The sequence below is a fragment of the Pelodiscus sinensis genome, chromosome 5, assembly GCF_052426305.1.
Source record: "Pelodiscus sinensis isolate ZL-2025 chromosome 5, ASM5242630v1, whole genome shotgun sequence".
NCBI lineage: Eukaryota > Metazoa > Chordata > Testudines > Trionychidae > Pelodiscus > Pelodiscus sinensis.
The window spans coordinates 15,914,687-15,942,198 of NC_143056.1; the positions used below are offsets into that span (position 1 = coordinate 15,914,687).

Below are 27,512 nucleotides of genomic sequence, written 5' to 3' on the forward strand. Positions count from 1 at the left end.
AAGAGGAAGGCTCCCAGGCATGTGACATTCTTTGTGATATGGACAGCAGCAACTTATTATTTTTGTCACTTTCAGAGCAGCTGTACAGAGTAGACTGATTTTTGGGCTAGGGAAACCAGCACTGCTTGGTGGGATCACATCATTCAGGTGGGGGATAAAGAGTAGTGGCTACAGAACTTTAGGTTGCATAAAGGAACCTTCCAGCAGCTGTATGCTGAGCTGGCTCCTGATCTGTGGCATAAGGTCACCAGAATGAGAGCTGCCCCCTCAGTAGAAAAGCATGTGGCAGTTGCTGTCCAGAAGCTGCAAATTAATTTGGAGTGAGCAACTCTATCATTGGGGGGAGCTCTTATGCAAGTGTGAAGGGCAATAAATTGCGTTCTGCTACAGAGGACCATAACTCGGAGAAATGTGCATGACCAGGGCTTGGCAAACGGCGGCGAAACCTACTCACCAGCCCCACACTGAGCATGCGCAAGATCCGAACAGGGGGACCAGCTGAGTAGATTCAGTGATTTGTCGAGCCCTGTGCATGACGCAGGGCAGTGTTTCTCAACCTTTTTTTATAAAGTACTGCTCCCCCCACCCCCAAATTAGAAGTATCCCTAGTACCTAAAGTTTTCAGACACACAGAATTTTTTCTACCATTGCAACACATTTGTTTAAACAACTTAATTGTAGCCAGGCAGGTGATGAAATTTTTGGTGTAAAAAGTATAAAAATAATTAAGCGCTGTAAAAATAAAAATAAAAATTCAGTTTTCTCCAAATTTCAGTTGTGTTGACGTACCCCCCTTGATTTCTCTTAAGTACCACTAAGGGTACTAGTACCACTGGTTGAGAAACACTGACGTAGGGGATGGCTTTTCAGAGATACTGCATGTTGTTGGCAATGAAGGCAGGGACAAAGAAAAAAGTTTATTGTGATTTTTGTTGTTGGAGAAACTGGGTATTTGTTGCAGCAAAAGTCATGTTGATGTGTACACTTTTGCTGTTTGGTTGCCAAAAGGCTGTTTTAGCAATAAAACTTGGTAGTATACGCAAGACCTTACACTAGACTAGAACAATATGCATTACAGTTTGAAGAAGTCAATGACAGTGAATCTGTGTTTCAAAAACAAAAAGTCTTGTAGGTAACTTGAATTTGTGTCTCAAGAAGATCATTTATATCAAGACAGTATACCTAGTGGGCTAACGCTCTTTGAAACAGCCATTTTATACAGTACCATTCAAGTCAGATAAATTTAGACTGGTTTTTCATAGGTCTGATTCTCTCCAAAGTTTTGTATCCTGCCAGAAAATAGGGAATTGCATATAAACCCATTTCCTCATCTCCCTCCTAAAATAATCTCCTTGTGTTGGTAATCTATATTTTATAACAAGTTCCTAAAATAAAATAATTTTAGCTTTGGAAGGGTAAGATTTGTTGAGTTCAGAAATAACTTTAATTTATATTGCTATAATATTTTAAACTCTCTGTGTGTGTCCAGTTTGATTTTGTTATTAAAATAAAAAATACATATTTAACACTTATCTTATAATTTGCTGTAATGTACTGTGGCTAGTAGGCTGTTTCTAGTCAATCAGATGTTTCAGCTCTATCATTTAGATTTTATATCCAAGCTGAATACAATGGTAATTTCTTGTATAACGATAAAATCATTACACCTTTAAACCATAAAGCAGTTTTTAAGTCTAGCAAAACTCGCACTAAATCTGTAGCATTTTCCCTTTAAATTGTTAGCTGTGCATCATGTGTGTTTGCAAATTACTAATACCAAATGGACTTGGATGATACTATACTCAAGGAGCTGATTGAGGAGGTATCTGAGTCTCTAGCTATCATATTTGGAAAAATCACGGGAGACTGGAGAGATTCCAGAAGACTGGAAAAGGGCAAATATAGTGCCCATTTATAAAAAGGGAAATAAGAACAACCCAGGAAACTACAGACCAGTTAGTTTAAGTTCTGTGCCAGGGAAGATAATGGAACAAGTAATTAAGGAAATCATCTGTAAACACTTGGAAGGTGGCAAGGTGATAGGGAACAGCCAGCATGGATTTGTAAAGAATAAATCATGTCAAACCAATCTGATAGCTTTCTTTGATAGACTAATGAGTCTTGTGGATAAGGGAGAAGCGGTGGATGTGGTATACCTAGACTTTAGTAAGGCATTTGATACGGTCTCGCATTATATTCTTATCCATAAACTAGGCAAATGCAACTTAGATGGGGCTACTATAAGGTGGGTGCTTAACTGCTGGATTACCGTACTCAGAGAGTAGTTATTAATGGTTCACAATCCTGCTGGAAAGGTATAACAAGTGGAGTTCCGCAGGGGTCTTTTTTGGGACCGGCTCTGTTCAATATCTTCATCAACCATTTAGATATTGGCATAGAAAGTACGCTTATTAAGTTTGCAGATGATACCAAGCTGGGAGGAGTTGCGACTGCTCTGGAGGGTAGGGTCATAATTCAAAATGATCTGGACAAATTGGAGAAATGGTCTGAGGTAAATAGGATGAAGTTTAATAAAGACAAATGTAAAGTGCTCCACTTAGGAAGGAACAATCAGTTTCACATATCCAGAATGGGAAGCGACTGTCTAGGAAGGAGTACAGCAGAAAGGGATCTAGGGCTTAAAGAGGATCACAAGCTGAATATGAGTCAGCAGTGTGATGCTGTTGCAAAAAAAAGCAAACATTATTGTGGGATGCATTAACAGGTGTGTTGTGAGCAAGACATGAGAAGTCATTCTTCCACTCTACTCTGCGCTGGTTAGGCCTCATTTGGAGTATTGTGTCCAGTTCTGGGCACCGCATTTCAAGAAAGATGTGGAGAAATTGGAGAGGGTCCAGAGAAGAGCAACAAGAATGATTAAAGGTCTAGAGAACATGATCTATGAAGAAAGAATTGAGTTTGTTTAGTTTAGAAAAGAGAAGACTGAGGGAGGACATGATAGCTGTTTTCAGGTATCTAAAAGGGTGTCATGAGGAGGAAGGAGAAAACTTGTTCATCTTGGCCTCTGAGGATAGAACAGGAAGCAATGGGCTTAAACTGCAGCCAGGGAGGTTTAGGTTGAACATTAGGAAAAAGTTCCTAACTGTCAGGGTGGTCAAACACTGGAATAAATTGCCCAGGGAGGTTGTGGAATCCCCATCTCTGAAGATATTTAAGAGTAGGTTAGATAAATGTCTATCAGAGATGCTATAGACAGTATTTGGTTCTGCCATGAGGGCAGGGGACTGGACTCGATGACCTCTCGAGGTCCCTTCCAGTCCTAGTCTTCTATGATTCTATACTCAGAGAATAATTAACATTAAACTACTTGTAGACTGTAAATGTGAAGTCATGTACTGCATATAGAGTGCTTAAAATATCCATTTGTTTTATGCAGTGAACTATTATTAAGAGAGAGGATATTTTATAATATGGCCAAACACATCCTAAAGGTTTATGGGGAGACCTACGTAGTGAAGAAATACTTTTTCAGTATAACAGTAATGTGCTGTGTGGCACGATCACCACTCATAAACATTTCTTGAATACGTATTTGAGATGTGACAGATGAATTTATAGGCATGGTAACTTATAATTTCTGGGTGAAAAAAATCTCATCTATATGTACTATATTCCATAGGACCCTCTACTTCATTTGACATATTGAAAATGTATTCTCTGTTCATTGAATGAGCTTGAGGCACGTTAGCAGAATGGTTTAAGGATGCTGGGTTACATCTTGCCATGCCCATTGGCTTGTACTGCCGGAAAGCCACTGATACAGAACTAGTGTGTTTCTGCAGCATGGAGTAGGACGTGCGAATACATGTAGTGGGTTGCTCATTTTTACACACTTTAGAGTTACACACTGTTGGGTCCCTTCTGTGGCAGCAGGAAAGGGGGTTTTGGGGAGGGAAGTGGCCATAGATTATTATTTTTTTGATCCAAAAAGCCTTTGACAAGGTCCCTCACCAAAGACTCTTGTGTAAATTAGGTTGTCATGGCATAAGAGGGAAGATTCTTTAATGGATTGAGAACTGGTTAAAAGACAGGAAACAAAGGGTAGGAATAAATTTTCAGAATGGAGAAGGTTAACTAGTGGTGTTCCCCGAGGGTCCAATCCTATTCATCTTATTCTTAAATGATCTAGAGAAAGGGTAAGCAGTGAGGTGGCAAAGTTTGCAGACGATACTCAACTGTTCAAGATAGTCAAGACCAAAGCAGACTGTGAAGAACTCCAAGAAGATCTCACCAAACTGAGTGATTGGGCAACAAAATGGCAAATGAAATTTGATGTGGATAAGTGTAACGTAATACACATTGGAAAAAAATAACCCCAAGTATACATACAATATGATGGAGGCTAATTTAGGTACAACTAATCAGGAAAGCGACGAGGAGTCCTGTGGCACCTTATAGACTAACTGAAGTGTAGGAGCATAAGCTTTCGTGGGCAAAGACCCACTTCGTCAGCTTTTGCCCACGAAAGCTTATGCTCCTACACTTCAGTTAGTCTATAAGGTGCCACAGGACTCCTCGTCGCTTTTGCAGATTCAGACTAACACGGCTACCCCTCTGATACTTAATCAGGAAAGAGATCTTGGAGTTTTGGTGGATAGTTCTCGCAAACATCCATGCAGTGTGCAGCGGCAGTCAAAAAAGCAAATAGGATGTTAGGAATTATTTAAAAAGGGATAGAAAAGAAGACAAAGAATATCTTACTGCCCCTATATAAAACTATGGTATGCCCACATCTTGAATACTGTGTACAGATGTGGTCTCCTCACCTCAAAAAAGATATTTTGGCACTAGAAAAGTTTCAGAAAAGGGCAACTAAAATGATTAGGGGTTTGGAACGGGTCCCATATGAGGAAAGGCTAAAGAGACTGGGACTTTTCAGTTCAGAAAGGGGGAGACTAATGGGGGGTATATGATAGAGGTATATAAAATCATGAGAGGTGTGGAGAGGGCCGATAAAGAAAAGTTATTTATTAGTTCCCATAATAGAAGAACTAGAGGACACCAAATGAAATTAATGGGTAGCAGGTTTAAAACTAATAAAAGAAAGTTCTTCACATAGCGTGTAGTCAACCTGTGGAACTCCTTGCCAAGTATAGCCATTCTTATATTCTTATTTTGTTTGTCAAATACATGGGCCTAAATGACTGCTGGATGGGGGTCTTGCATTTGCTAAAGAAACTGCAAGCGACTTACCCCTTTAAGGGGAGATAGGATCTGCTACAACTGTCCCATAATTAATTGTGTTCCATCCTGAGTGGGTAGTGCTAAGTCAGATCAGATGATAACTTAATATTTGGCTGAGCTTTTATAAAAAGATTGAGATCTGTCTGTGGGTTGGAACCACAGCAAATAGGAAGACTGCTGTGGAAGATCCTGAGCCTGATTCTGCAGGAGACCTGGTTCTCCAGGGCTGCCAGTTTTGGGGCCCAGTGCTCTGTACTGGAGTAAGGGAAGGATGCAAGGAACGGAAGCCTGTGGAGGAAAAGTGTTTTATATCAGAGCCTGAAAGACGCTATTAAGGGTTTGGGAACAGAGCTTAGTGGGCAAAAGAACCTTTTTGTGTACTGAAGACAATTTAGCTAGGTTTTTTTCCTGCTGTAAATGGGGCTGAGTTTATCATTTGGCATTGATATTTGGGAAGCAGAGGAGGCAAACTTTGTGGAGGAAACTGAATAAGGCAGTGCCAGTCACATTATGCTTGGACAGAAGGGGTCGCTATATGGCAGCAATGCACCATCACACTACAGTAGTGGCTCTACAATGTGCTAGGATTCTACAAGCTTTGGGGAAAAGATTCTGTTTCTCATGGAGCATTCATGGACAAAGACCATTTTCTTGAGTTGGCTTAAAAGAATTTAACCCACTTCTATTTCTTTGGTATATTCATATTTGTGGGTGGTAAAAATTTTGATTTCACTGCAATGTCTTTCAACAGTATCTTTATAGAAAAACAATGAGCTGTATGCCCAAACTACAATATTTTCCTACAGATTGCATATACTTTTTCTTGTCTCTATTGGTAGCCTGTGAAGTAAAATCTATTTTTTTGCAGCTTGTCAGCACTGTTGGTCTGAAAAGAATACATGTAGTCTCTCCCTCATTGACAGAGGTTTGCATCTGAAATTAACTCATCCTTTGACTTGGCTGAATAGTGATAGAAATGTAGCCATGTTAGTCTGGGGTAGCTGAAGCAAAATGCAGGACAATGTAGCACTTTAAAGACTAACAAGATGGTTTATTAGATGATGAGCTTTCGTGGGCCAGACCCACTTCCTCAGATCAAATAGTAGAAAAAATAGTCACAACCATATATACCAAAGGATACAATTAAAAAGTGAACACATATGAAAAGGACAAATTACATTTCAGAACAGGAGGGGGAATGCGGGGGGGGGGGGGGGAAGGAATGAAGGTAAGTGTCTGTGAATTGATGATATTAGAGGTGGGGAGAGTGGGATGTCTGTGAGCTAATGGTATTAGAGGTGATAATTGGGGAAGCTATCTTGGTAATGGGTAAGATAGTTTGAGTGTTTGTTCATTCCTTCCCGGAGAGTGTCGAATTTTAACATGAATGACAGTTCAGAGGATTCCCTTTCAAGTGCAGATGTAAAAGGTCTTTGTAGCAGAATGCAGGTGGTTAAGTCATTGAGAGAGTGTCCTTTCTGGTTAAAATGGCAAGAAACTGTTTTTTTCTTTGTGATCTTGTCTGATATCTGTTTTGTGGGCATTAATCCTTTGGCGAAGTGTCTGAGATGTTTGTCCAATGTACATAGCAGACAGACACTTTCGGCACATGATAGCATAAATTATATTTCTGGATGCGCAGGAATATGTGTTCTTGATCTTATAACTCACTTGGTTAGGTCCAATAATGGTATCAGCAGAATGAATATGTGGACAAAGCTGGCAACGGGGTTTGTTACAAGGGAAGGTACCAGGGTTGGTATTAGTGTGGTATGTCCTGTACTGGAACATGATACCATACTCCAAGAGGCTCTGGGAGACAGACCCAAGTCTCCTATAGACAACCACCTAACCTCAAGATGATTCTTACCAACAACCAGAGGACACTTACCTTCCTTCCTTCCTTCCTTCCTTCCTCCCCCCCCCCCTGCATCCCTCTCCTGTTCTGAAATGTGATTTGTCGTTTTCATATGTGTTCATTTTTTTAAATTGTATCCTTTGGTATATATGATTGTGACTATTTTCTTCCACTATTTGATCTGAGGAAGTGGGTCTGGCCCACGAAAGCTCATCATCTAATAAACCATCTTGTTAGTCTTTAAAGTGCTACATTGTCCTGCATTTTGCTTTGACTTGGCTGTGATAGTTCTTTTTTTTACTTGTATATTTATATACCACAGTCCTGGTATTTTCATACCTTGGTAATCAGAGTGGAGGAAGGTGTTTTTTTGTTTTTGTTTTTGTTTTTTTTCTTCTAGTATTTTGACGTGACTTGGGCAGGCAGCTTTTTAAAAATGTTCTCTTCATTGACTGTTGCTAGTAGATGGACACACTGCTTGCAGGCCTATATGCGTCTTTCTTCCTTCCCCCAGCTGGGCAGACTGCTAATTTATCCATGCAGTTTAAAAAGGAAAAAGATTAGAAGAAATATCTAAGAGGATTTTTGTTATTACCTTTGTTTTAGATGGACTGCATTGTTCTACTTCAAACTCTCTGAAGAATTTTCAGTGTGATATTAAGTGCTTTGACACTTCATCTTGAACAGCATTAGATATTAATAGCCTAACAATATTTCTAAAACTGTTATTGAAATGTTTAGAAATATTTATTGTATACTTTGAAATGATTTATTCTTTTTCTTTAACTCTTAACCACTTAAAAGGCTGTCACTTTAATAATTTGGGCTTGACTAGTTTAGAGATTTTCTTTCTTCAGCAGAGAACATAAACATTTTTATCAGACAAATGATAAATGAACTTTGATATATTAAACCATTCATATAGGAATGCCTGAATTTCTTAAATTGACTGTTATAGTGACTTCCCCATTTACCAGCAGAAATTGATTAAACTTACACTAAGAAGTCTTGTTCTTTTTAGTGAGGTCTCAAGGTATTATTCTGTTTATTGAGGCACTACATGTTGATTGACATTTTCATATTATTCATGACCAGAATTAAAATCAGTTCTTGTACTCAAATCCCATATTTGAGAATGTGATGTAATGTATTAAAATATTTTTATAGTGGCAGTCACTAGATAGTGCAGTTGCACACATTTTTACCAATATTTTTTTTTTAGCACATAAGCAAACATTTAGTCTTGGAAGAAAATTATGCAGTTTTGATTAGGAACTGTGACAAGCCACAAATAAATTTGCTCTGTCTTTAATCTCTAAGTCATTTCTTGAGGGTGGAGCTGCTCCCTGAGAACTGAGCATTGGCGTTTGGTCAATAGTTCTGAAAGGGATTGTCTGTATGCTGTTATATCTGTTGTAGAATGTATAAATACAGTAAGTTACACCAGCAGGATACCCATACTACACATTAGTAATTTCTTCATTGGGAAGTTGACTTACAAGGCGCCTATTCTTCTGCCAAATAGTAGTGGATATAAGAATACTGCCGCATGCATGTTTGATCAAAGAGACTCAGAAGAATCATGTATGTTTGTGTAGGGTGGAAGTAACTTTAGAATTGTGTTTTCTGGGTGTCATTTAGTTTAGGTACATAAGCTTTGGACTTTTGAAGGTAAGATACAGATGGAGGCTTCTAGAGAAATGTTAAGTCCTAATGCCTTACATTCCCCTCCCACCACCCTTTTGCATTCTGTTCAGTTAGTTTATGGCTGTTTGCCCTACTTAGGAAGACTTTGGACCAGATAGAAGGATCATACATAGAAAAATCAAGCTCAGTTTTCTCTAAAACTTTTCCCTACTTGGTATGAGTTCCTAGGTAGGATGCTAGATCCACTACGTAAAGACATGGGAGACAAGTTATCTGGGGAAACAAGCTAGTAAGGGGCAAGCTCTAGAAATTGCATTAGGATGGGAAATCGTGGAAGCTATAGTTACTTTATCGAAAGATGAAGTTTTTTGTTGTGCTTGTACGCAAATGCCTGACCCACTTTTAAGCAAACATGAAGGGAATGGAACCTCAGCGTACAGAGACTAAGCGTAGAACGCTTCAGACAAATGGGTTTAAAAATGCAGAAAACAGAGTAACTAAAAACAGAGTTATCACTGATAATCTCTTGAAAGTTTAAATATTTGTATTGCTATCAGTCTGGGTATACTGTATTGTTTTAGTTGTACACAAATAGAAGTGAGAACTGTCTATATTTTCCTCTTAAGATGAATTCATAAGTTATGCTTCTTTGTGTCATCAGTTGAACATTGCAAACATAGGATATGAAAAGAACAACCATTCACCTGAAGAGGGTTGTGCCCGTGAAAGCTCATGATACCGTCTACATTTTGTGTTAATCTGTAAAGTGCTACAGAACTATTGGTTGTTTTTTATTATTTATATAAATAATTAATCAGTCAACTAATAACATTTTTTTGGCTACCATTTCCAATCCAAAGAGTCTTCTTCTGAGTTGGAATATAAGAAAAGTGAAGCAATGAGAATCCTTGTTAAAAGAAAAAAATCATTAAAAGAGAATCTGCCACAAAGCAAGTTATATAATTATATTCTAAAGTGATTCCTTAAGAAGTTCTATTATGTTAATGAGCTTGAGTGATTTTCATGATTGAATTGGGGAAGAAGAAAAGGAAGGTTTATATAGATCCTCCCATTACATGCTTCCATGGGACAGCCACCCTGATTCCAGCCTACAGGGTCATAGAGCACAACCTCCGAATGTCATTCTGGTCCTTTTAATGCTATCCCCATTCATCCCAGTAAATTGTCATCCTAAATCCCATCCATTAAAGTAGATTTTAACCTTGGTGATCTCCAATCTGACAATTGTATGAAGTTGGGAGATTTGTTCAATTCGGCCAAGTTGTTCTCATAACTATGGAAGGATTCATTCCCAAAGCAAATTCAGTAAAGTTTCTTCCTTCTGTTAAGCAAATTCCAGTAGGTGATGACATGGCCATCAATATGGAGATTTAACAAATGCTTACATATTGATCATTCTGTCTTTAGCTAGTACTGATTTTCAGCATAAGTCTTTCCATGATTTACAGCCTTGGGGAATATGGAGGATAAATAGTTTAACTGATTTTGTATATGCATACTTAAAATGTGATCTTGTTTCCAACCTTGGAGGTACGCTTTGTATAATGAATAGGAAAATCTATCTTTGTTTACTTGAAAGGAAATTTTCTTTGATTAATAAAGTATCTTCAGAGTGGGCTGGAAATATGAATAGTTTTCATCTCTATTCTGGATGATGTGATGTCCAAAGATTTGGGTTTATTTCATTAGGGGAAATTATCCCCACAGAAATCATTGTGTTTTTTTTCAAAGTATAATTAATGCAATATGTAACTTAGGAACATAGAATGGGTCTTGGAAATTCCCAACTGGAGGAAATTTCACTGGTTGGGCATTCCCTGCTGTCAGTGACAAGATAGATTTTGTTCCTCCATCAACCTAAAAGCAGGCTGAAATACCCAGTGTAATGCATCTGTGGACCTTGCTAGTCAAAAACGATTTTTTGAATCACCCAATACATTTTCCTATTCTGTATGCATCAGTCCCACAAAATGCTTTTAATGGGTGGAGACTGTCTAGGATTTGTAGGTGTTAATGTTTATTGAAATAGAAACATAGGCTAGATGATTCAATTTGTTAAACTTCTGCCTTCCTACCAATATAGAATTGTTCCATTGCAAGCTTGTTTCATGTGGTGTCAGGATTCAGATGTCCCAAGCAGTGCGGGTTTCCACCACTTTCCTGGGGAGCCTATTATACTGTCCAGTTAGGAAGTTTTTTCCTTTAATTTCACATCATCAATCCCAAGTCATACTAATTTTATACTTACAATTTAATTATCCCCTAAAATTTCAGGGATTTCCCCCCTCCTTTTCATACGTTCTGTGTCTTTATTGAGGTTAAAAAGTTAAACCTACATGGCCTAATTTGTTCGTTTTGCAGATGTAGGTAAGGCCAAAGCAAACTGCAAAGAGCTACAAAGGGATCTCACAAAACTGTGTGGCTGGGGAACAAAGTGGCAGAAGAAATTCAGAGTTTATAAATGCAAAGTAATGCATACTAGAAAACACAATCCCAATTATACATATAAAACGATAGAGTCTAAATTACCTGTTACCACTCTTGGAGTTGTTGAGGATAGTTCTCTGACAAAAACCACTCTGCAATGTCAATTAAAAAAAAAAAAAAGCAAACAGGATGTTGGGAATCATTAAGAAAGGGATAGAGAGTAAGACCATGGATTTGTATAGAAGCAAAGTGATATGCCCATATCTTGAACACTCCATGCAGATGTGGTTGCCCCATCTCAAAAAAGATATATTGGATTTGCAAGAGGTTCAGAAAAGGGCAACAAAAATGATTAGGGGTATGGAACTGCTTCTGTATGAGGACACATTAATAAGATTGGGACTTATCTTGGAAAAGAGACAAAAAGGAATATGATAGAACGTTTAAAATCATGACCAGGGCTCGACAAATTAGTCAATCTACTCGCCCGAAGCGAGTAGATTTTAAGCTAGCACGGCGTCGCAGCGCAATCAGTGCATGCACAGCGTGCCAAACCGCGCAGCTGGTGAGCGGAGCTTGCCGCCGCTTGTCAAGGCCTGATCATGACTGTTGTGGAGAAAGTAAACACAGAAGTGCTATTTACTTCTCATAACACAAGAGGTAGAGGCCACCATAGGCAGCAAGTTTAAAACAAACAAAAGGAAGTATTTCTTCACGTAATGCATAGTCAACTTGTAGCATTTTTACCAGAGAATATTGTGAAGATCAAGGATTCAAAAAAGAACTAGATAAATTCATGGAGCATAGGTCCATCCATGACCATTAGCCAGAATGGGAAGGGCCTGTGTCCCTAGTGTCTGTTTGCTAGAAGCTGAGAATGGGCAACAGTAGATGGCTCACTTGATGATGGCCTATAATTTTCAGTTCCCTTTGAAAACCTGGCATTGGCCACTATCAAAGTCAAGATACTGGGCTAGAAGGATCTTTGGTCTGACCCATTATGGCTATTTTTATGTTTTTGTTTGTTTTTTCTGTTTTTTTGTTAACTAGATTAGGACTGTAGGGGAAAAAGAAAGAACCTCTTTCTCCCAGAAAGGTCATCAGCAGATGTAGATTCAAATGACATATATTACCCTTATCAGTGTGATAACATTTTTCTGTCAGGGGCATACCAGTGATGTTGAAGAATATAGTTTCATCTGTCATTTTAAGAAATTTTTGTGTGGGCAGTCTTAAAATTTGAGGAAATTTTGGAATGGCAATTCTGCTGAAATATGACACATTCTTTAACCATAACTTTTCATTCAAAGCCACAACAGGTTCAAGATATGTTTGATAAATAACAATCAATTCATATAATTTTATACCCAAGAGTCATTGCAATTTAGCCTGAGTTTATTTTTAATCTAAGACTAGCAGTTAAAAGAAAGATTTAAATATGGAGGCTGAAGCTCAGTCATTAACTTCCTTTGTCAGCACATAATGAAATTCATACGGAACATCTGTAACTGCAATATCCAGTTGAAAGGCGACAAATTAAGAAGAAAAAATTACCTGACATCTACTACCCCTAGGACCAAGTTTTGTGCTACTAGCCCTCTTATGTGAAGGAATAGAACAGCTGGGCAAAACTAGAAGTCATTTTTAAATGCAAAATGTTTGACATCTGTATTAAACTTCAGACATCTTATTTTTGATATATCTCCTTGTTCTTCCTGCATGCAGTTGACTTCTCTCTCTCTATCTTTCCATTGTAGTTAATGTTTCTCCTCTTCTATAGTTTTCAGTAACAGTCTTTTCTTTTTCTCAACCACTTCTCATCCCCTCCTCCAGTCCTATTTTCTGCCTCCTCATCCACCTTATCTTAGAATCATAGAAATGTAGGTCTGGACAGCGCTTTTCAGTCATTCAGTTCAGCACCTGAGCTGAAGCAGGAGCAAGTGTAGACCCATTCCAGTCAGTCAGGATAGCAACCCCATGTCTTGGGCATCCCGAAAACTCTTGACTATCAGAACCTGGGGCTGGATGATAGGATAGGTCACTTGATCATTGCTTTGTTCTGTTCATTTACTCTGAAGTGTCTGGCACTTGCCACTCTCAGAATACAGGATACTGGCCCAGATGTCCTATTCTGTTCATTCTCAATGAAATATTGTCCACTTTCACAGTCAAGCTACTGTGCTAGATGGACCATTGGTCTGATCAGTGTGGGCAGTCTTGTGTATCAGGGTTTTTCCCTGTACCCTGCTCAGAGGCTTTTTACCTTCTATATATGCCTCCATCTAATAGGCATTTGATAAATCTGAAGACCCATGGTTATCTGTGAGCATGGTTGAGAGGGTAGTACTCCTTTTCCTCTAGACTGTTGAGATATGGAGTGCATATCAGTGTCTCAGCTATATAGAATGTTGCATTGAGGAATGTTTTTGTTGCTCTATTCCTTCTGCAGTGTTAGTTTGTAGTTCCTCGTTGCATAACTCCAATGCCAGGCTCCTCTGCTACCGTTCCTGTTTTTTCAAGCGGCTGCAGAATTTCGTTAACAGGATTCTTTTCAGTTTCACTGATGCCCACAGGATTCTGCAGAACACTGAAAGCTGCAAGGCTCTTGTTTTCACTCTGCTACAATTTAGAAGATCTCTTACCATGCAGAGTCACAGAAGTTGGCTGCTAGCAGACAGAAAACACTGCATCAGTTTGTACTCCATTTGTATTAAAAGGTTTTACGTCACATCGAAATGTCTTTTAGTTTTTAAAATGAAATAGAAGCTCAGATTCTGCAGAAGTTGATGGCACTTAACCTTGGAAAATTATCTATGAGCAACGAGTCAACTGCTGTAACTTGAAATTTTCTTCAGTTTGCTGATTTATGAAATTTATTTATTGTTAAATGCAATGTAGTTTATACATTCTGTAGAGCAAGTTCTGACATTTTTGTTATGGCTGAAAAATGGCACTTTTAAAAACCCGTTTCTTTTAAAAATGGCCAGATCACCTAGTCATAAACACATTTCCTCTGTCTTGAACAATCCAGGAATCTTAAAAGTTGGTTTCCCCCCTCTCCCCAGCACTGTCTCTGTGGTGCTGTCTGCCCCCTCCATTTCCCTCCGCCCTAGTGCTGCTACCTACTACATTTAAACTGCAGAGCCTCAGTAGGTGTAGCTCCCAGATCTGGTGCAAGCCAGGACTGAGCACCTTGCTTTCACTTACTGACTAATTGTGTAGTTAATAACAATTCTATCGACTACATGATTAGTGAAATACTTGCTTTTTAACATCCCTGGTAGATGGGTGTTTGGAATAAGTGTGCGGATCAGCAGTAATGTACCATCTGTTATGAGAATGGTAACAATTAACTTTTAAATGGTAGATATGCATTATAGAAATCACCTAAGAATAATTATGCTTTTTAAAAATACGAATATAAATGTGATTTGATGTAAAAACACCATCTACACAAAATAGAGATTAAAACCAAGCACAAATAAGCTTTGATAGCAGTGAAGAACAATATACTGTTATGATCAATAGCTCTGCTTGAAGTGCTTGGAGTGATTTTTTTTTAATCTTTTAATGCCAGATAGCTAAGGAATACCTTTCATTAAAGATAAATGTGTGTTCACACTTCTCTCTAGCAAGACAGCCTTTCAGCTGTTTAAGGATTAAACATGTATTAGTTTTATCTCAACAGTAGAATCTTCTTGGGTGAATAAGTATCTGACACAACTTCTGTTAAAAATTTGCTTTTAAAATTAATCATGAACAACCTAAAATTAGTTTCAATTACAGAACAATCAATCAACCTTCTAAAGCTGAGTTTACAAATCCTGATTTTTACAGCTTAGTTTGAGCAAACAACATCAGCAGAGGTTTTAAGACACGGAAATAGCAGAGATTTTTCCCTCCAACGGTTGGGAGCAGTAGCAGTCAAGCAGGAAGATGGGTTGGCCTCTCTCTTTGCAGCACTTAGATGTCAGTACTAGCCTGCTTTTTACTACAGTAAACTTCTGATGATCCGGCACCTTTAGGACCCTGGGGGTGCTGGCTTATCAGATATGCCAGAGAAGGGGGACTATGAGGGGTCGGTGGCAAACTGCACAGCGTGGGAGAGGGCCGTGCTGCGGGACCAACCCGACAGCACCCCAGCTCCTCTGCCCCCAGCTTCCTTAAGTCAGCTGCTGCTGAAACTGAGCAGCGGCGGACTTGAGGAAGCCGGGGGCAGAGCAGCTGGGGTGCTGCCGGGTTGGTCCCTCAGCGCTGCCCCTCACCTGACTGGCGCTGCAGGACTAACCCGGCAGTACTCTGCCCCGGGCTTCCACAAATCAGCCGCTGGTCAGTTTCAGCAGCAGCGGACTTGGGGAAGCTGGGGGCAGAGCAGCTAGGGTGCTCTGCCCCAGGGCTTCCCCAAGTCTACCGCTGCTAAAACTGACCAGCGGTGGACTTGGGGAAGCCAGGGGCAGAGCAGCTCCAATTGTCCGGCTTGCCAGAACATTTCTGGCACCAACTGGAACCCGGACTATCAGGAGTGCCAGACCACTGGATGCTGGACAGTTGGAGTCTTACTGTATTTGAACTTTGGATATTCTTTTCCATTTGCTTATTGATTATATCATCCAGCCTCCTCCCTCTTTTCCTTACAATCCACACATTATGTACCACTCCATCCTTTCCGTTATCTCCCTGCCCCTCTATTCTTTTTCTCTCTATTTTTTTTCCTTCATCACTGTCTGAAGAAATTAATGAATATTTTAAAAAATGGAACTAGCAAGTTCTGCTATGTCTTAACATCATGGAAACCAAACTGCTTTTCCTCCCTCATAACCTCACCATCAACCACCTTCCTCCCCAGCACTCAAATTCATACACTGGAAGTTGCCCTTGGCTCTTCCCCCTTCCTTGTCCTACATACTCAGGGAGTGTCTTGAGTCCTTCCGCTTATCTGCCTCATTTCTGCAGTCTGTTCTTTTCTTTCTAATGCTGAACATTCTTGTGTCAGGTTCTCCTCTCGTCATCTGCTTTAATTACTCCTCTTCTTGACATCCACATTTTCCTCCTCCAGTCCATAGAAAATGTCAGTAGCATTTTAGTCTATCATTCTGAACATCTCCACCCCCTCTTTCAATTCACAAGCTCCCTCTTCAACTTTGCATGAAGCTCAAACTTTTCTGTAACTGACTTTATAGGCCTGCTTGTGGGGTTTGAATTTTGCATGCACCAGTCCTACAAGGAATTGAGTACGTTATACTTATAAAATTGTAACCCATTCCACTAAAGCTGTAGCATCATTTTTGGGTAAGGAGAACAGCCAGGAAGTGTCTGCATATTTTTACAAAGTGCTGTAGCCAGTTTAAGCATTAGGCTCAGCTTTCAGGCAGCAAGTCCTCAAGGACCTAGTGTTTCTATCCTCCTTTCTCCAAACTTTTGTGGTATTAAGTACTGAATTTAGTTTATTGTTGAAGTTCTAAAAGGTATTTATTGGCTTCATTAGATAATGTTTTCAAGTCTTCTTCGCCATATATTTTTATCCATTGAAGAATTGCTACTCATTGTCCCCATTTGTATGTGTGCTTGTGGCAACAAGGGCATGGGAAATAAAATTTGTTATCCATAGATTCTTTTCTTATGCCCTAAATATGTGGTTACAGCTGCCCTTCAAAAGTGAAGACTTAGAATTACTGTGGTATTAATAAATTAAATTCAGTTACATATTACAGCCCTGAAAGTTATCAGATAGGTGAGGTAGGAAGAAGACAGGCAAAACACACTAATCTGCCCATATGTGATAGGGCAACAAAAATATATAATAGGCAAGGTTTGTTCTTGTTACCTTTGTGTGAAGATGCTTTAAGTTTGGGGTAAAGGAAGGAACTAAAAGGAATACAAGATGTTTTGTGTTCCTGTATAGAAGCCTAATTGCTGACTATCATGTCCCAGCTTAAGAAAGCAAGGGAAAGAACTGCATTGATTAATGTGATTATTCTGATAAAAGACCTGTAGAGAGTGGGTACTGTTTTGTGTGATTTTTAATTTACTTTTGTACAAGAAAACATCAAGCCACCTTTTTGAAATGAAGAGCAAATTAGAGACACTGACATTTTTTACCCATTTGGTTACAAAATGTTAATACAGTAATTCCTCATTTAACACTATAGATATGTTTCAGAAAATGATGGTGTTAAGTGAAAATGTGTTATGCGGGGTCAATTTTCCCATTGAAAATAATGGAAAAGGTGGGGGTTGCGTTTCAAGCGGTGGTGTCCTTTGGGGCCGGAACATAAGGTTGGGGGAGAAAGGGGACTGGGTTACAGCAAGGAGGGGAGGTGTTTGGCTCTGGGGAAGGCAAAGGGAGGAGAAGGTATGGGGGATTGGGTTGGGAGTATGCCCTTGTAACAGGTCTTCCGGGACCTGCACTGCGTCTGGCGAGCGGGGGCGTCTCCGGGGAACGGCACGGCGAGCAGCAAACCATTCGCTGCTTTGCAGGAAGGTGAGGGAAGCCCTACGCAGCCGCTGGCGACGGGGGCAGAGGAGAGGGGCCAAGCCTGCAAGTGGGGGCGGAGGAGAGGGGGAAAGGTGTCCAGTGAGGAGGAGTCAGCGGGGAATGGCGTGGCGAGTGGTGAACCCTCCTCCGCTTTGCAGTGAAGCAGGGGAAGTCCTGGCTGGGGAAATCGTGTTATTCTGGGGACGGTCGTGTAATTTAAAAAACGTTCCCTAAAAAAAATCGTGCTATTGCGAAAACATGTTAAGGGGGCACGTGTTAAATGAGGAATTACTGTACATATGTTTGAGGGCTTGATCATAATGTAAACAGATGAACACTTTCACTTCCATTGCTATAGGTGGGTCCAGGGCATCTCCAGCATGAAGAGTTGTAGCTATTCTCCAAAACGTTTTCTTGATTGTTCTAAGTTCCTACATTGGATGAAATTTCTTTTGATGGATTGCAGAGGGAAGTTAACATAGTTCTGTGGTTCTCTATTTGTGTGCAACTTTCTGCTTGGGAGGAATTGCATTGAATTGTAGTTAGATTTCTGGGAGTATCTTTACTGGAACCAAGTTAGAATTTTCTTGTTGACTTGAAGGGTTTTCAGATATTATGAACTTCCCTTAACATACTGTTACTGCTGCTTATGGAGGAAAAGCCTGATTATCAGGTGTGTCAAAGTAAAGAATTACAGATATATGTTCTTATTTTTCTTGAAATTATTATGTTGTCACTGTTGCCTGAAATGAAAAGCTGTGGATTAGCTACTTGGAAAACTACTTGGTACTCACTTCTTCAAATATACTTACGTGTTTGTAACTTCTCATTGAATTTAATAGATGCATGTTTCCTGTAAGAACATGTAGTAGAAACATCTGTCTGAAATATTTAACTAAAGGTGGTTTTTTGTTTTGTTATTGTCTGACCCACTGATTGTTAATGAGCCCAGTACTTTTCATCATGACTTCTCCCATCTTTTCCACCAACTCAGCCTTATCATTCCTTCTTGGAATGGTTTTCATAGCTAGAACTTTGAGAGGGGGCTGGACCTTGCTTTCCAGGTCTGTCTTAGCAGCTGTACCACTTCCTATTATGACTAACCTAAAGTACATTTCTTCTAAGGGTGAACACGCATCTTGTTTTCCTTAATCAATGTAGTTTGGCAGCAAAATTAAATGAAGCCTCTGCTCTGAATATGTTTAGAGGAAGTTCTGCCCTAGCAACGATAACCATGATTAAGCTTCAAGATAAGTGCCAGAAGCTCCTTTCCTTTTGTTTTTGATGTTGTGTTGTTAAGAGACCAACATACTTCATCAATTTTGAATTGTAACAAAATGTATAACTTGTTTGCAATTAGTCAAGTGAACCGCAATTAGTCAAGTGTACCACAATAAGATTTCTTTTTTTGATTTTTTTTTTTTTAAAAGACATTCATCTCTAAAGCTGATCAAATGCCAGTCAAACTCGTTGGGGAAAATCTTTTTCTGTTTGGAAAAGAGCCCAGCATGTTTTGGGTGCTATCTCATCTAAACAAAGAATGAACCTATATTTTTAATGTTTAGTAGTGTGGTTGCCTCAATTCTGCCCAAATTCAGATCTAGACCCTGTCCTCCCCCCAAGAAATGGACACCTAAAACTCTGGTTGACTTGAATGGGATACTTGGCCCCTTCTGAAAATCAGCATTTCTAATTGGATGCCCCAAAACAGTAGACACATTTGAAAATTTAGGACATAATCTTCATAGAGCTACATGATTTAAGAAATTGTTCTAGGATCAAAAATAACATTAGTGTATTATTTCTTTTATTTTTGTGCTTTATTAAAAGAATGCATTTTGTTGCACAAGAATGTCTAAATTTAAATTTCTAAGCAAGGTTTTTCTTAAGTTTGGTCATTTGTTAAAAAGTGGATTAATTACAAAATTGTTTTAAGAGCTCTCTCTCTCTCTCTCTCTCTCTCTTTTTTTTTTTTTTTTTTTTAAAGGAAAGCGTCAAATTCATCACTTAGGAAACCAGTTGCAACTCAACCAGCATTGTCTTGATACTGCTTTTAACTTTTTCAAGATGGCAGTGAGCAAGCACTTAACTCGTGGACGAAAGATGACCCATGTAATTGCTGCATGTCTCTACTTGGTGTGTAGAACTGAAGGAACACCTCGTATCCTTTCACTTTTGAACAAAATAAAGGATGCATTTTTTTTTTTTTTTTTTTTTTTTGGTCCATAGGTGAAACACATCAGATGTTTGAAAACTTGAAAAATCTCTGCTCTTGTGATAATACAATTCTTCTTTCAGAAAGCTAAACACCTGATTTGACCTTTTGTTTGGCCTTGAAGAGGTAAGTGTTTGGGGACAAATTTAGCCTCAGATGGGTGAACACAGTGAAATTAATGGAAATTGTGTGCATGAATCCAGAGTGAAATTTGGCTCTGTAAATTGTCAGCAGTTGTAACACCTCAACGGAGCTTTAATTTTTCACACTTAAGACTTAATTTCTTATTTCTGTAGCTTTGTAAGTATAAAATTAGACTCTTTCTGAGCTTTGTTAGGGAATTCCATTTTAAAAATTATCAGCGCTGAGGGACAATTCTGAGTTGAGTGCATGGCCTAAATAAATCATTGTACAGTACCCACTTAAGTTCACAGAAGGGCTTCCATGGATTCCAGTGAGTGCTCGCTCAAGCTACTAGTGAATTGAGTGCTGTGGTGGAATGGCAGAATTGCCCCGGTCATCTCTCTGCTGCTTGTGGCTGTGAAGTTGTTTTGGTACTGAAGTCACACTGCTACCTTACCCCCAGCAGCAGGGCAGGGTACTTGACCAATAGTCTGTTATGCTGGTTTCAGCCTGCCTTCAAATCCTGCTGAGGCTCAGTGCTCTTCAGTAGAGTTGAACTTTGGTGCAGAGGTTGCAGGTCATCTTCTCCTTGTGTAGTGGACACACTGATTCTGTTGTCAGGTCTTGAGAAGGAGTGGTTTTGGTGGATCTAGTGAAGTATTTAAAGGGCTCTTATCCCTACAGTATCTGAGCATCTAACAATTGTGGATGGATTTGTTCTCTTGCTACTCCTAGAAGGAGGTATCCCTATTATGGTTAAGGAGAAACTGAGACACTTGCTAGATTTTAAACATCCTACTCAAGATCAGATAAGAGGTCAGAAGCAGGGCCAGGAAATGAGCATGGATTTCCCAAGTCCTAGATCAGTGCTCTGTCTTCTAGACCATCCTTACTTTTGTCCCACAGCAGTTTGTCAAAATTACTGTCAATTTTAAATACTTCATAAATGTAATCATGCTTATTTGTATTTCTGTATTAATAGTTACAGGAACTAGAAGCAAAACACTAGCACAAAATAAGGAAAGCTCTGAAGAGAACTTATGTAATATTTTAAATATTCATTCTTGGGTCAGGGAATGATGAACCCCAGCTGTCATGAACAACATAGCTGATTCACTTTTGTACAGGCAGTCCCCGGGTTACATGGATCCGACTTACATCGGATCCCTACTTAAAAACGGGGTGAGGCAACCCCGCACTAGCTGCCCTCCCTCCCCCAGCAGACCAGGGAGACGCGAAGCTAGCGTTCTCTTCCCCCCCCCCCCCCAGCAGACCAGGGAGACGCGGAGCGGCTTTTCTCAGCAGACACCTTAGCTTGAGAATAAAGGACTGAGGGAAGTGAGGTGTGGGAGAATAAAACTGAGCTCTGAAGAAATGTTTGGCTAGAGTGTCCCCTACAAAATGTACCAGTTCCGACTTACATACAAATTCAACTTAAGAACAAACCCATAGTCCCTATCTTGTACATAACCCGGGGACTGCCTGTAATGCTGTTTAATTTTGTTTTTCTTTTTGGAAAATAGAATGGTCAGTTTCACTTTCATGTTCTATTTGGGTGAAATTTTAGTTTCTGGTTCTATAAAGAATGTTTCAGAAATAGTGCTTTGTGATAGTGCTGCAGTAGGTGAGCTGCAAACATTGCAAAAGAGTCATTTGTTGAAAAATGAAAATAGAAAACAGAGCTTGCTTTTTAGACTTAGGTTTTGTTAAAATTTCATATTAAAACCGGTGAACTTTGGGGTTCTAATTTCGCTTGGCACTATCACTTTAAAGCCAGCATTTGTTAAAATGTTGCAACTGTTGACCAAGACTTTTCTGACATTTGAAAAAGCGGTATTTTACAGTTGTAAAATGAAAGTAATGATGCTAACTTTTTCCTTGATGTTAGCTTGGTACCTTAAAAAGTATCAAATATTGTTAATACTATGTTTGCAATAAACAAGCTAGCATGTTGCTGTGCTGAGTGCTGTAGTTGTCTGTGTAACAATGATGATTGCACTTGAAAGCAAAGCAAAAAAAAAGTGATCTTTAAAACATCCATTTTCAACATTTTTCCATTTGTGATTTGAAGTTATATGCAAAATATACTCCAGTAACTGAAATGTCACAAATACCTAAACATATGTGTTTTTTCTTTTAAAATAACTTCCTGTGTGATAGTCTATAAAACACTGGCATGAATAAGCCCCTACAGAGAAGCTCAATCTTTTTACTAAAACATCACAAGCAACTCTTTCCTCTTGTGGTTACCATGACATCTGGATCCTCAAAACTGGCAGTGCATGTGCTATGTGGCTCAATTATCCATGTTGTGTTTTTTAAATTTGTTACATAAACTTCCATTCAGTAACTAAAGTTGATACTAAGAGTTCAACAGTGTTGAAAATCTCTACAGATCAAAAGTCTGCTTTGAAGGATTGAGTTCAGAGTCTGGTGTAGATGTCTGCTTTTTGCCAAACCATTAGCTTCTTTTGTTTCAAAAACAAGCGACTCAGTTGAGAGTAAGGTCTGGTTCCAGATATAAAATTAACCATTCTCGCCTTCTCTTTCCCTTCCCCTAGTTTTTTTCTTCAAAACTTGAAAATTTTGAAGTAATGCAACTTAGAAAAGCATAACATATTGCCATTTCTAAGATTATGTTCATTTAAGGGTGATGTATATTATTCTTGATCTGTTATATTTGTGGTCCCATTATAGATCAGGAGCGCACAGTGTCTGGCAGTATACAAATGCATAATGAAAGATAAACATGCCCGCTAAAGCTTTAGTTTAGGAGAACCAAGAAGCAAATGAAGGGAGGAGGAGAGGGCTTTGTACTGACAAAGTAAAGTTATGCACACAGTTCCACACAGACAGGCAAAGTGTAATGACTGAGGGCATCAAAGCATGCAATATTTCTATACCTTATAAGATGTTTTACCCTGACAAGATCATTGGTTTAAAATTGTATTTAATTTGTCCATTGTCAGATTCATTTAGTCACTATGGAAGAAGAGATTTACTGAGGATGCATTTGGGGGAGAAGGTTAAAGCATTAGGGATTGGGTCAGAGAGGACATTCTCCTTATAAGAAGCAACTTGAAAGAAGGTATCAAGGCAAGATTTTTGAATGGGTACATTAGATTTTGTCTGCTAAGCTTCACACCCTAAAGGAGTAAAGTTTTTTTTTAAGAAATTGTTGGACATCTGTCTTCAAGTGCATCCAGTTGTGCATCCCAAATCACTAGTCGTCATTGAATATCTTGGTCAAAGACCAGGAATGAAGTGGACTAGAGGGCAGATGAGGTTAGTTTAATTAACAATGCTGAGAGGCCAGGCGGTGAGAGGATAGAGATACATACAAGTGAAAAAGCTGTTAATGAATTAGAAGATAAAACTAGTAAGCTTGAAATGTATATGAAGAAGTGGAAGGGCAACAAAAATGTTCAGGGGTTTGGAACAGGTCCCATATGAAGAGAGATTAAAAAGACTTTGACTTTTCAGCTTAGAAAAGACTAGAAGTCTATAAAATCATGACTGGTGTAGAAAAAGTGAATAAGGAAAAATTATTTACTTATTCCCACAATATAAGAACTAGGGGTCACCAAATGAAATTAATAAGCATCAGGTTTAAAACGAACAAAAGGAAGTTTTTCTTCACTCAGTGTACAGTCAACCTGTGGAACTCCTTGCCAGAGGATGTGGTGAAGACTAGGACTTTAACAGGGTTAAAAGGAGCTAGACTGATTCATGGAGGCTAGGTCCATCAATGGCTGTTAGCTAGGATGGGTAGGAATGATGTCCCTAGTCTCTGTTTGTCTGGATGATAGGATGATTACCTGTTGTGTTCCCTCCCTCTGGGACATCTGTATTTGGTACTGTCCGCAGACGGGATACTGGGCTAGCTGGATCTTTGGTCTGACTCAGTATGGCTGTATTTATGTTCATAAGTATTGTGGGAGGATACAAATGATGGATGGAGCAAATTACAGTGTTTGAGATGTGAGATGGGGGCAACTTTGCTGTTTTCACTCTCCTTCCTGGCTGATGCTGGTGTTGCCTCAGTTTCTCCCACTGTCCTTTGGCATGTTCCAGCTTTCCAGACAGACCACTTTTCAGAGTCCTACCCAACACCGTCTTTTACCAAAATCCAACAGAAATGTATACTTATTACCTAAACCTTCATTCCAGATGGGTTCTGTGAGCAGCCATCTTGGCACTGGTGTTCCTCTGTTACTGTATACTGTTTTCTTATGGAAGTAGAGGCTTCTGTGCATCAATGAATACCCTAGTCCAGGGGCTGGCATCTTCCTTACCTGGCTCAGGGCTACAGTGCCTCAGGGCTTCTGGTTCTACTTAGGCTTATAGCTGATCCGGACAGTAGTCTGTCAACTCTGTTGTACTAGTTTTCAATGTCTTCCCAGAGAAGGGGAACACTCTACCTTGTCTCCTGCAGATCTCCTTCCTCAGCTGGATTCTCTCAACACTGTATGGAAATAAGCTCTACTCTTCTCCCAGTGGGGCTTTATTTCTCATTAGGCCTGTTAGGCTTTTTTATTTGGTTAACTGGCATCATATTAACCCTTGCCCAGCATGTCTGAGTGGAACAACCCCATCACAGAAAGATGGCATCTTAGAAATATTATGGGAGAAGAAACAAAGATTTCAAAAAAGGCTGGGTGGAATCATGAGGGAAGATGGAGTCTGGACCAAGTTATGGGTCTAGATGGCAGCTGGTGTCAATGGTGACAGGACTGAGGGGGAGTAGGGTCAATTTGGGTAGAAAGGAAGAGTTCAGTTTTGGCCATGTTAGGTTTGAGTTGTTGGAAGAGAGTGTCTATGTCTTTTATGGCATACTTATTAGCCTACCTCTTCTATAATAAACTTGTATCTATGTAAAAAAAATCCTCATCAGCCAGGCTATGCGATGACCTTTTAGGAAAATTCAGGTCTGATCTAATGGTATCATGTGAGTTATGGCTGACTCGAGTCCAGTCCAAAAAAGATAAACTAAATTGTTGTTGACACTTACATTTAATTTTATTTTATTTAGTTAATTAGAGTAACTTCTAGATTTGTCTAGTGTGATGCAGTTTTGAAATAAAATGTAGCAAACCAATCTCTACTACATGAAATAAGCCAAAGTAAAACTATGCTTTGTAACTGATGGGATGATTTTATAAATGATTAGAACCCTGCATGGATACAAAATTTGTATCTACATCCACATCTGTAGTCACAAAAATTGGTGGATGTGGATACCTGCAGAAATAAAGTGGATAGCAACGGATTTGCAGGGCTCTAAAATCTTACACATTTTTATCCCAGATCACTTTGATTCATTGTTCCATTTTGATTGTTTGAATTTCTTACTGGATATGCAAAGGTTCAATAATGGCCCTTTATTAAATATTTTTAACTTGATTCTTTCTTCATATGAATATTTGTAAAGGAAAAGTGGCTTGCTGATTATTAGCTAAACCTGTTAACTGTACTTCTACAGCATTTAGATAAACTGCATGTAGGAACTTGTAATATTTTTCTAAATTATTTATATTATTGCTATGGACTATAAAGAGCATAAAATGTACAAAAAGGCAGTAATGGTTTTAAACGTTTCAAAGAAATGAATTCTGGGAAAACTGGTTATTCTGCCAGAAGAGCCAAATCCTGAGGGATTCTGAGTCCAGTCAGCATCCACTGACTTTAATGGAAGTTGCGGGTGCTTGACAGCCTCAGAATTTAGACCTTAATTTGCTTCTTGGAATGGTAACAGACCTCACTTGTTTCTCTTTAATGTTTTGAAAAGCTTTTCCATCCCCTACATATCAGGTTGAATAGAAACAAAGAGCTTTTTAGTTGTTGCTTGAGTTCCCAAGAGAGTTTTGGAAGTCAGACTTGGTTTTTGATTGACTTACTGGTTAGTTTGTGATCTGTACTTGGCCCAGAATTCATCCAAAAACTAAGAGGCTTGCATAGTATTTTCCAGGTGGAATATCAATTTGTTGTAATTCAGGGATATTTTACTTTGTTTGTAATCCTTCTTGTCATACATGAAGGCTTTTGCAAATGATGCAATATTTTGTTCAGTATTTCTGATCTCTACTATCCACTCTTCTGTTACATGAATAACTTTTGTAGGATGAATGATACATAAAGTGAAGATGTTTTCTTTTTGGGCATGTCTATACAGCAGAGTTATTTTGAAATAGAGCGTGCGTCTACACAGCAAGCCCGTTATTTCAAAATAATTTTGAAATAAAGGGCTTCTTACCCAACCCTCATTTCATGAGGAGTAAGGGAAGTCGAAGGAAGAGTGTTCTTCCTTTGACTTCTTGCAGTGTAGACTGCCCTAAAAACAGAGTTAAGGTTCTTCAACTTCCACTATGCAATTAACGTAGCTGAAGTTGCCTATCTTAATTTGACTTTAGCCCGCAGTGTAGACGTACCCTTTTGTGTTCAAAATGTCCTTCCAATTTTTATAATTTAATTTTTTTTCTTGAGGAAAAAAACATGTTCTTCATTACAGACAAATACCAGTCTATTATAGAATAGAAAATATGGCCCATATTTTATCTTTCCCTGCAGCTTGTAACTGTATAAAGTGACTTAATGAGGAAACTCTGCAAGGATTCTCTTGTAGAGATGCTCCTGTGTTGTCCTGTTGACAACAGATTGTGGGTGGGATTTTTCTCCCCTGCAGTGAAGCTGACCTCAAGTCTATCCTTATGGCCGTTCCATATTTCAGCTACAGCTCTGTCCCCCAATGAGCTTCATAATAGCCTACCTTTATAGGAGAGGGAGGGTTCTGCAACTTCTCATTCCATGAAACGAGATGGGATAATGCCTGCTCTGCTTCAGCTCTGGCTCCCTGTAGTGAGAACTCTGAGTCCACAGAAGGTGGAGTAGTAGATAGTGCCATAGAGATTCCTGAGTTCCCACCCCCGCTTCTGGGAGGATCCATGTGTGGAGACCCCTCTATGCATGGACCTACTCTGGGGGGAATATGTACCTTGATTAATGTTTGCCTTTTTAGAAAAATTACTGTGTAACTACTTTGTATATTTAACTTTTTATTAAAGAATCTTAATTTAGAGTGCCGAATGTTCTTCATTCAGCATAAAATTTCAATCTTACACTCTTCAGTTGTGCCTTAATACTCTGAATCTGTTACCCATAATATGCTAATGTCATATCAGTTTGTGGAAGAGCTGACTATCTATGTCCCAAATAGAATAATTAAGGTGAAGTTAAGTTAGCAGGCACACATCAGTGGTTTGAGTGCACTTTTTTTGGACACCTAACATTCTTGAATGAGCATGTAAGAGGAAAAAAGTATAAGTGCAGAGGGAACCCTTAGAAGTAATTCAGGATGCAGGAGCAGAAGGCTGGTGGGAAACACTGCTATTCCCTTCCAGCAGGTTCACAGCAGCATAAATCCTCTTTCAAACCACAGAATGCTGATTATGTAAAGCATGAAGGGAAACACTAGTGCTTTTCTTTGTGCACCCCCAAACTTCTTTTGGGCAACCCTCCACCAATCTTCATATCTATAATGGAGA

The 27,512-nt window shown here is 39.1% G+C and overlaps 1 protein-coding gene across 9 annotated transcripts in view; it reads left to right on the top strand.

Moving 5' to 3' along the window:
• BRF1 (BRF1 general transcription factor IIIB subunit) overlaps positions 1–27,512 on the top strand; it is a 260,533-nt gene that overhangs the window by 39,944 nt on the left and 193,077 nt on the right. For 2 of the 9 annotated variants that reach the window (XM_075926414.2, XM_075926413.2), the window contains exon 3: positions 19,621–19,794. The exons of 2 other annotated variants lie outside the window; for them this stretch is intronic. In XM_075926414.2, the coding sequence (XP_075782529.1) occupies positions 19,621–19,794 (174 nt within the window). Of the gene's footprint in view, positions 1–18,362; positions 18,888–19,620; positions 19,795–19,933; positions 19,975–27,512 lie in introns of those variants that run through there. 5 more of the 9 variants (XM_075926418.2, XM_075926415.2, XM_075926422.2 and 2 more) reach the window with 5 other exon arrangements.